This window comes from Cuculus canorus, chromosome 1, assembly GCF_017976375.1.
Source record: "Cuculus canorus isolate bCucCan1 chromosome 1, bCucCan1.pri, whole genome shotgun sequence".
NCBI classification, from domain to species: domain Eukaryota; kingdom Metazoa; phylum Chordata; class Aves; order Cuculiformes; family Cuculidae; genus Cuculus; species Cuculus canorus.
The window spans coordinates 110,596,760-110,607,007 of record NC_071401.1 but is presented as its reverse complement, the minus strand read 5'-3'; the positions used below and the strand labels follow the sequence as shown (position 1 = coordinate 110,607,007).

Below are 10,248 nucleotides of genomic sequence, written 5' to 3'. Positions count from 1 at the left end.
GACCACTGCATCTATTTGTCATCACTAAATCTACATAAAATCCCAGAAAAGACACTTTTGGTCCGTGTAAATTGACGTCTGATGGAGGGTTGTAGAGTTAACTACGGGTTAAAGCAAATCAGCCAAATGAGAACTGCCAAGGAGGCTCTGGCACTGTGGGACTGCCCTGCTGGGGAGGACATAGCCCAGCTACCAATGTGGCTTGCTGCTGTTGGCTGTAGGCTCCATGTGTCCCTGTAGGGAGCAGCCCTCTGTCAGCATCCCCAGCAAGGGGAACCAGCATCCCCTCTCTCATCTTCTGATCAGTAAGATTCAGCAAGAAGGGTGAAGTTACCAAAACAAAGACTGTCTCAGCTATATAAGCTCTTCCTGGGTTTCTCTTTCAAGTTTTTGGCAAACTTAGACTCTGAAGGACAAGACTACACAGTTTAAGCTTGAGGAATACCTGCCTAAAATGCACGTCCTACACATCTGTATGTATCTGCTTGGCTACTATTGTTACTGCATGCAGAAAGGATGTGTGGGCCTGGGACCTGGAATGTTTTTCTTTAAAATTCAGAGCCCCAGCACCTTGAGGTGAAACTATCAACACAGTAAAGTGCTTGGGATTTCTGAGAATGTAAAACTACTCAAACTTGCAAAACCCCACAGTCTGTACACACCCCAGTGCAGCCAATCTGCAGAAACTCCAATGTGCTCCCTCCGGCAGCCAGAACCAACTGATGCAACTTGGAACCTGTGTCTTTGCTGAATGGAGTTGCCAAGACCAAGAGGAAAGACCAGTCCCATGCATGAAGAGGCCTTAGCATGACAGAACTTGTGTGGGTAGCAGACTTGGAGCTTAAGGTATCACCGGGGGAGAGAAATGGGTTTTATTTGTTGGTTTGTTTTTTTTAAATAGAAATATATATTTATACACAGTGATTTTCATCTTCACTTCTGAGAAGAGAGAACTGAGACTGCCTTCTGTTCAGGTCAGTATGTTTACCGAGTGGAAAATTTTACTCCCCAGTTTCAGTAAGATGCAAGTTAGGCTGATTCTTGTAAATAGCTGCAAAAGGAAACTTACTGCAGCACAGCTCTGTAATCAAAAGGTCTCTGTGGACAGCCTGTCATCCTGATGAGAGACACTTCTTAATTAAGCAAAGATGTCACAAGGTAGCTGAAACAATTCCTAAGTGTTCCAGCTTCCCTCATCAGATCAATGAGCCTGGAGTTACAGAGCTCCCAACAACAAGGGGGTTTAAAGGATTTCAGATAAATTATAAGCCTAAAAGTTCAACACTCGAGCATAAGCAGTATGCAGAGAAGACAACTCAAAATGTGTTTAAAGAGCATTAACACAGTTTTATAGCACTGCAAGGATCTTTGAAAGGAAAAGTGGGAAGCATCCCAAGTATTGCTGAGGCTACCAGAAATCCATGCACTTCTGTGAAAAGCTCAACTTTACTTTCAGGGAAATTAATTAAATAGCAGCTGTTGCAGCTAAGCTTAACTGAGTTCCTGTTTAAGCACCTCAATTACACTGCTTTAATGATTAAATTTGTTCCAATTAATGGGAAAACCAGAAAGAATCCACGGTCGAAATGCTGGACTAACTGTTTAAGCTAATGAAGGAGGACACTGGTAACCGTGAAGCAGCTAATACTGAGAACCTGGAGGAGTGAAAGGAAATAGCTGCCTGCACATAAGCACTAAAGTCAAACACAGGAGCAAAATGAAGGAGAAGATGCTGGTGTGCATCAGCACATCACGTGGCAACAGAGGCAACTGAGAAATGCTGCATAAATATTGATCCTCTTAGCTGATTAGTACCCTTAGGTTATGTCTACAGAAGTGTGTAATAAACCCCTTGGGAGTGAACCTGGGTGATCAGTCCCTGATGGTCTGCTCAGTATAAGGTATTAGTGTGCTTCTATGCTATGTTCTGGAGTAAAATTGTTCACAGTATTCCACACCCAGTGACTGATTGCTCCTGAAGGACCACCAGTTGAACACGGCTGTTCTGTACAGCACCCTGCAGGAGCTGCATGTGTAGAACACTAGGTCCACGAAAACACACAGCCTGGGCCATGTCTAGCTATAAGACAACCTGGCATTTTTGGAAGATCACCTGAGCTAATATCACTTGGCTTCTGTCCCCCTGCCACCTCTTACCATGTAGATGTAACTGTTCTGCTCATCGCATTGCTTTGCTCCTTCCACAAACGAACACGATAGGCTGATATTCTAACTCTGGGGCAAGACATATGTTACCAGCCAGTTTATAGGGGAGAAGTACCATTCAGAATACATACATATTTTGGTAACTATGTGCAGCCAGGGAAGCACAGAAATGAATTGTAGTTTCCATTGTACCATAGCAATGCAGGTATGTGTCTTCGTGATGGGGATGGGGCAATGCAGAAACAATAAAGGAAGTGTGTCAGGCTTTTCTTGGTCTAGTCCTCCCTAGAAATGTTAAAAAAAAAAAAAAAAAAAGAAGAAAAGTAACAAACATCTTAAATGATGTGTTTCTTGGGAGCTAACAGCAATAGTGGCCACATTATTTATTTCCTTTTTGGCCCATCTGTCCTCCTCTGGCACCAAGCCTCTCAGTGGCATGACCCCTACTGCTCGTGAGGCCATAGTTTAGACTGGACTACTGCAGTTTAAAATGAACCCTCCAAAGTCTATCATTTAAAAAACACAGATCATCTTATGGAGCTGACTTAGGGCACAACCACGGGAACAGTTAATCAAGCACAGCTATATTAATTCAGGCTCTGTGGGGGGAAAGTGGGAGTAGCGTGAGACCAAATGACTTAAACCAGATCTACAGCCAATGGAGCATGAAGCTGTGCCCTCTGTGATAGCAAATGGCAGCTAAGGGAGGTATAGATGCACCCGCATTACTCAGCCAGTAATTCCAGTCACACTGCTCACAGCTTACTTGTCCTCTCAGGATCCTGTGCTCTTCATGCTAAGCGTTCTCTTTGCCCTTGGTGATATGCCCCATTTGGGAGCTTACCTCTGTACCAAAGCTCATTGGCAGCACTAGGCCTATAAGTAGTGCTGAAAATAAAAATTTTACAGTACAACAGATTTGATCACTTCATTTTCTGGCCTGAAGCACACTGTGATTTCTTCCCGTTTGGCTCTGTGGGTGGAACAGGCATTTCAGTATACACTGCCACGTTCATTACAAGGAGTTCTTCCATGCTACAGATATTAACGTCTTTGTTATTACTGCCAGTTCTCTCCTCCCCCGTACCAAGCGGTCGCCTGGGCTACAACTCCTTTTAAGGACAGACTCCCAGTTGTAGTATTCTCCTCAAAATTAAGAAGGTCAGAGGTCAGTTCCTTCTGCTTTCTCAGAATCTTGCCTCCCCCATATTCCTTGGAAAGTCATTATTAAAAATGGCAAAAGTATCACAGAAATTCTAGAAGTCAGTGTCATAATTACCTCTTTGTAATCATTAACAACTTGAAATCACAGCATTTAAGTTAAAGAGTTTTATGCAAGAAAAAAGTTTAACATAGCTTTTTTCAAACGTTCTATTTCTGTTCATCAACTGACAATTAGAAGATCACAATTTAAAATTTAAAAAGTCATCCTAAATACTTTTAAAAGTCTTATAAAAACATTCATAAAGTGCCACCCACAAAAGCAGCTAAACAAAAATCTGAGAGAAATACCTATTAGGATGTTGATTTACTTAATTGCTGCTGAAGTCTAAGCTGTCAAGCAGCAGTGTAATTTGTGGAACTGTCAATTTAACGACCATACAACCCAGCATAAATACCGCTCCACAGACACAGCCCCAATAGAACATCAGCTGGGCCCACAACACATACACCGAGGCACTCAGCACAGTCTTGTGGGGTTTTAAAATAAATAAGATGCCAACACCACCTAAGACCAAGAATATCGTCAAGTGGGAGATGTGGATTCCAAGGGGAGTATCATCCCAGAATGTGGCCTTACCATGGAGGAAAACAGGTACAGATTTTAGCTGGTTTTCACTTAAATAAAAATCACTCCCCACCAGAAATAACGGAAAAAGGCACTGTTCCTTGGAGCATCTCTATGCTCTCCTCTCTGGCCTTGAACGTACCATACTGTAAGCACCTTTCTTTTCCCCATCCCCAAAGGAGGGGTCCAGGACCATTGCACTGTAGTGAACACACACTAGTTTGTTTGGCAGCAGCCTCCCTGTTTGCTCGAGTGTCTGGGAGATGCCCACAAACAGATTTACCCAGAAGAAAAGGGGACAGGCTCTGAGGGCTCCCTCTCCCAGAATTCATGCCTCATATGAGATGTCCAGGGAGCAGCTGTATGTCCTCCCAGCACCAGGTACCTTCCTATTGTCCACATGGCATTCTCCTCTCTGCCAGCTACTCTGTATGATGCTTCTGGTGGCGCACCAGCTGGGGCTGGAACCGAAAGCTTTCCCCACACTGGGTGCAGTGGTACGGCTGCTCCCCAGTGTGGATGCGGGTATGCTTGATGAGGTTGGAGTTGCCACTGAAGCCCCGGCCGCACTGGCTGCATTTGTAAGGCTTCTCGCCAGTGTGGGTACGAGCATGGTTGATGAGGTCAGAGCTCTGCCCAAAACACTTGCCACACTGCCCACAGGTGTAAGGCCGGATGCCGTCGTGGGCTCGCTGGTGCTGAAGCAGGTGGGAGTGTTGGCTGAAGCTTTTCCCACAGGCTAGGCACTTGTAGGGCCGCTCGCCCGTGTGCATACGCTGGTGTTTGATGCAGGTGGAGCTGTCGCTGAAGATCTTCCCACACTCGCTGCACACATAGGGTTTGAGCCCGGTGTGGATGCGCTGGTGCTTGAGGAGGTTGGAGCTCTGGCTGAAGCTCTTCCCACACTCAACACAGGTGTAGGGTTTCTGGCCTGTGTGGACCCGCCGGTGCTGGATAAGATGGGAGCTCTGGCTGAAGCCCTTGCCACACTCCCCGCACAGGAACGGGCGCTCCCCAGTGTGCATTCGCTGGTGCTGGATCAGGTGGATGCTCCTACTGAAGCCCTTGCCACACTCAGAACAGATGGTGGGCCGTTCTGCACGAGGCGCTTGCCGGGAGGCTGCCACCATCCTTCTCTCCTGTCTTTTCACCAGGCTGATACCAGAGCAAGGCAGGTTAGCCTTCTCTTCCTCCTCACAGTCACCTTGCTGTGCCTCTGGGAAACCATGCTGACTACCATGGCTGTCCCCAAACTGCTCGTCTCCTCCTCTGGAACCTGCTGCAAACATGTCCTGCAGATCTTTGGTTGCAAGGTAATGTGGAAGGGGACCAAACTCACCACCTGGAAAAAAAGTATAACTCTAATTGTGATTCCTGGTGGGAAGTGGCACAGCACAGAACAAGCAAGCTGTTCTCCTAGGGAGCCTGGTCTGCACCATGTAGGAGAAGCACTAAAGGGAAGACTGGGAGGAAATGGAAACGTAGCTGTGAGAGAGGCTGTATGGCGTCCTCATGTGACCCAGAGCAGATGTGCCACGAGAAGCAGAGCCAAGGGCAATGCTACAGGTGTTTCCTTGCCCCCAAGAAATCTTCACATTTTGTCTTCTTAATATTCTGTCTTATTACACACACTCTTAACAGCAGGCTAACAAAGGCAGGCTCTTCTGCCTGCCCCAAGGAGGGAGGAGTAGGTCTCAATATAAGCTGCATGGAATAAGGTGGCTTAAATAGCACTTAGGCAGCTCAAAGAGCATTTTGTTTACCCTGTGTTACCGCTGCACTTATCTAACTTATTCCTCACCCATGTGTGCCTCCTCCAAGGCCTCATGATCTTGTTCTTCTCCTTGGTCCATGTGGGCAATAACGTCAGGTTCAGCAATCAGGAAGCCTTCTTACAAAAGCAAACAAAAGTAATCTTAATTGAATATTCAGCAAAAGCTTGTCATATGTCCCCCTGCTGAATATGGAGAATAAGCAGAGTATTGCATAAAAGGATACAATCAACTGAGCAAACATTTACGGATATCCTGACAACTACCGAGGTATCTGGGGTCAGATACTTTTCCTTTCCTTAAAGGAGATTCAAGGTTGCCCCTCTTCTGATAAGCAATATTCATTAGGACATACACCAGACATGCTGGACTCAGAACTGGTTGAGAGCAATCATAGATAAGCAAACAGCAAAACTCAGCTATATTTATATTTGTTTAATAATGAGAGCCACAAGACTAATTAGTCCCCTATGATAATTTCAAATAGAAAAATGATTCTCTGCTCACCAGAACCCGATTTTCTTACTTGTTACCTCATCTCTTCTTTCTCCTCCAAGACTCTCAGGCTGAGGTAGCAAAAACCTACAAAACAGGCATTTTGATGCCTTATCTACTCCAGTTGGATTCTGGCAGTTCGAAGCCTGGCCTTCCTGCTGAGCTCCAAGAACCACCATGAATGCAACTGCTAGGCAGCGTGCCCTTATAATCAGCATCAAAATCAAGAATTTTCCCTTCATTATTTACTATTTTAGGGCTAAACTCAGTCAAACAGTACGGAACAGCAGTTAGCATCAAGAGGGCAGGCATAAGCAGTTGCTGCATAAAAAAGTGCAGAAGAACAGTGAAAATGCAATGGTAAGGAAAATCCCACTTTATTTCGAAGAGTAAGAATCAAAGATGGCAGGGAAAGGATACCATGTGGATGAATCTGGGACCAGAGACAGATATGCATCACAGCTAAAGCTGAGATCACATATGGGAATATTTTTAAAGCATTTAAGGCATTACTTTTTTCTCCTCTTTTAATCATTACAGTTACATAATACTGTTTCGCATCACTCAAGAGATACACACCCTGAGCTCTGCCTCAAGCTGCCAATCTCTCTGGACACCCAAAACCTCTGGACAACTATTCTAGCTCCAGATGGAATCGACTAACTAGACAGATGGGCTCTGGTGCAAAAACTGTAAAAGATGGGTGCCTGGCCCTGGACTGCTTCGTCCATCACCAACAGCTATTTGATGGCAGGCAATGGGTAATAAGGGATTAGGTAACATCATAATCAAGGCAACAACTGAGCTGAAGGGAACAGTTTTGGACCTCAGTTTCCAGCAATTATATAACCACCAGTCCTGAAGTCTTTGATCCTAGGTGGCAAAGCTGGACAGAAAGAAAGGGAGCAAGCAAAAGAGAAAGACTGCAATCTTGAACTGTGGAACCGCAAAATAAAAAACAATCAGATAAGCAAAAAAGAAGCTGTATTAAAAAAAAAAAAAGCAGCTTTAGAAGTTAATAATCTGAGTTCCTACTTTAAATATCTGCTGAATGCTGAAGTGGACCACCTCTGCAGATGGATCATTTCCAGCAGCTCCAAGACGATGTATGAAGGGAGGTTGCTTTCTGCAGCCCTACAACTCTCAGGGCTTTGTCGCTACGGAGAATTTCTGCTGCAACAGTTTGGCTGTACAAGCCGCCCAAGCTATTTGTATGCTGCAATAGGTACCAGATGGCCCACCCCCACTCTAAAGCAGGAGGAGTCAAAACCCTGTGCACACAATAGACCTTTCCCCCAGGCAGCTAACCACAAACAGCACGGTTTGTGTCTGAAAGCTGTCAACAGACATGAACTCCAGAGGAGCAAATCCCTCACCATTTCAGAGGTGGTACCAGCATCTGACAAATGTCCAACAATCACCCTCCACGGAAACATCTAAGCAAGCAGACTCTGCGAAAATATCCTAGCTCAGGTTGCCATCGACATGTTGCTGCCACGCTCAGATTTTCTACTGCAGCTGAGCAGAAATCAGACAGCCTTTACACAATTAACAGGCTAGTCTGGAGTAAAGAGAGAGTGTCTTCCTCTCCCACAAAGACAAGTCATGTCTCTGTGAAAGGATGGGACAAAACTCATCAACAGAGGAAACATTCCTTCAGGGATTTCATGTGTGACTGGCAGGAGCATATACTTGGGCGTATAAGGCTTATTACTTGAATGGAAAATAAAGAATGAAGAAAATGAAACTCAAAGAACATCTGTGTGTGGGTGTGTGGGGTTACGGTATACAGTATCCACAGCTTTACTTAAACAAGATATGAAGGGTATCTAATTTGGACCTCCAGCAGTGGCTCTACAAACATACCATACTGTTTGTAGGGCTTTGGTATTGTGATAGAGTGTATAGATGTTGTAACCTGGTCCTACAATTTATGTTCTTTACCTTTGCTATTTGCATACGGCTACTTATTTTCTCTTCCGACCACTCAACTCTGTGTTCCTCCGGTGGCTGTACCAAGCTGTGGAGGTTGTAGAACTCATCCTAGTGCAGAACGCCATACTTTCAGCTTCTGGTGCTCCTTGGGATCCTGCAGTCTGTTCCTGAAGTGCTGTCAGAGGGTAAAGCGCTCTCTGCAGGGTCACGCCAGGCACAACAGCACAAACCTGCAATTCAGAAGGTGGTGTTCAATATCTTCTACTCCCCAGTTATTATTTGGGAAGGATAATGCTTGCACTAAAATCAATGTGACGACATTTTTATCACAGAAAAAAAAAATAATTATGCAGTTGCACGCGGGGAGGGACTCTTTACTAGGGAGTGCAGTGATAGGATGAAGAGGAACAGTTTTAAGCTGAAAGAGGGGAGATTTAGATTAGATATCAGGAAGAATTTTTTTCCTGTGAGGGTGGTGAGGCACTGGTACAGGTTGCCCAGAGAAGTTGTGGCTGCCCCATCCCTGAAAGTGTTCAAGGCCAGGTTGGATGGGGCTTTGAGCAAACCGATCCAATGGAAAGTGTCCCTGCCCATTGCAGAGAGGCTGGAACTAGATGATCTTTAAGGTCCCTTCCAGCCCAAACCATTCCATGGTTCTACAATATCGCCTTGTCTTGGGTGTGATGAGAATCCCTTTCCCTGTACCATTGGATTTGTTCGTAAGCTACAGCACTTGCCAGTGACTGCCCTCCTGTCCAGCTTGGGATGCCAGGGAAGCCGTACAACAGACGTGGGAGCCGTGGATTGTGCTGCCCGAGCACCTACAGCCAAGGTGTGCAGGGTGAGCAACCACTCTGTGGCCAGTGAGAACAAGGATTTTCCACAGGGGCAGGGGCACAAACTGCCTGCCTGCAACTGCAGTCACGGGCACCTGGTGGAAATTGGGTATGGACACACATTTGCTCTGTGACAGGTGGAAAGGGATGGATGGGGGAAACCGTAGGTAAGGGATTCAAGCAGACAAGGATGACAGATGAGAGGGAACGGCCTGAAGCTGCACCAGGAGAGGTTCAGGTTGGACATTAGGAAAAACTTCTTCACTGAAACGCTTCTCAAGCGCAGAAACAGCTGCCCAGGGAGGTGGTTGAGTCTCCATCCCTGGAGGTGTTTAAAAGGCGGGTAGATGAGGTGCTTCGGGATGTGATTTAGCAGCGGACAGGTACGGTTGGGCTTGACGAACTCAAAGGTCGTTTCCAACCCGGGGATTCTCTGGTTCCACAAGAACTCAGCGCAGCGGGGTGTGCGGGGGGCAGGCTCTCCCCTCCCCGATCCGCGGCCGCTCTCGGGGCAGCGCTCTCCTTGCACACACAAAGGCTCCGACCGGGGTTTGCAGCTCTCGGAGCATCCCGGACCCCCGGCACCCCCGGCCCTGCCCCTCGCGGCGCCCTGACACCGGGTCCCGGCTGCGGGAGGGACGGAGCCGAGCCGAGCCGAGCCCAGCGGAGCCCAGCCCACCCTACCTGCAGCGCTCCGACCGCTTCCTGCTCCGCGGGCAAAGGGCGCTTCCTGGGCGGGGCGGACCGGGAGCGAGGCGGGATTGGGAGCGGGAGCGGGGTGGGTGAGCTGGTGTGCGGGGGGAACTGGGGGGGAAAGGAGCAGGAGCTGGAGTGGGAGCCGGTGGGGAGCTGGAACCGGAGCGGGAGGGGAGAGAGCCAGAGCCAGCGGTGCGGGGGGAGCCGGGGCAGGAGTGGAGCCGGGACGGGAGACAGGGAACGAACGGAGTGGAGCTGGGACGGAGAGCGGAGCCGAAGGGGGAGCGGGAGCCGGGGGTGCGGGGGGAGCAGAGATGGAGCGGGAGCCGAGCCGGAACGGGAGCCTGGAGCAAACGGAGCCGAAGCAGGAGGCGAGGGGGGAGCGGGAGCCAGGGGTGCAGGGGGAGCTGGGGGAAAAACGGAGCCGGGGGGCGGCAGAGCTGGAGGGGGAACGGAGCCGGAGGGGAAAGCGGAGCCGTATCGGCAGCCGCAGCGCCCGTCCCTGCGCTCCCGGCGGGATTGGGGCTCGGCCCCGCCGCCCCCAGCATCCCGCAGGGAG

The 10,248-nt window shown here is 48.1% G+C and overlaps 1 protein-coding gene across 6 annotated transcripts; it reads right to left on the bottom strand.

Moving 5' to 3' along the window:
- Positions 1 to 3,480: 3,480 nt before the first annotated feature.
- Positions 3,481 to 9,791, bottom strand: LOC104056021 (zinc finger protein 239). Of its 6 annotated transcripts, XM_054056554.1 has the most exons (5): positions 9,678 to 9,791; positions 8,167 to 8,387; positions 6,235 to 6,309; positions 5,757 to 5,846; positions 3,481 to 5,297 (listed from the first exon to the last, which is right to left on the bottom strand). In XM_054056554.1, exons 4-5 carry the CDS (start codon positions 5,806 to 5,808, stop codon positions 4,378 to 4,380), a joined length of 972 nt encoding a protein of 323 aa, XP_053912529.1. In that variant the 5' UTR covers positions 5,809 to 5,846; positions 6,235 to 6,309; positions 8,167 to 8,387; positions 9,678 to 9,791; the 3' UTR covers positions 3,481 to 4,377. The 6 variants fall into 6 exon arrangements, with proteins under 6 accessions (XP_053912529.1, XP_053912526.1, XP_053912530.1 ...); XM_054056551.1 differs by lacking the exon at positions 6,235 to 6,309; XM_054056555.1 differs by lacking the exon at positions 6,235 to 6,309 and having other exon boundaries at positions 5,757 to 5,843.
- Between the last annotated feature and the right edge of the window lie 457 nt (positions 9,792 to 10,248).

Bases quoted from the DNA above. Each gene is read 5' to 3' on its own strand.
- LOC104056021 (XM_054056554.1), bottom strand. From the start codon at position 5,808: ATGGACCAAGGAGAAGAACAAGATCATGAGGCCTTGGAGGAGGCACAC. The intron at 5,298-5,756 runs GTGAGGAATAAG...CTTTTTTTCCAG, and splicing joins CTTGGAGGAGGCACACATGG to GTGGTGAGTTTGGTCCCCTT.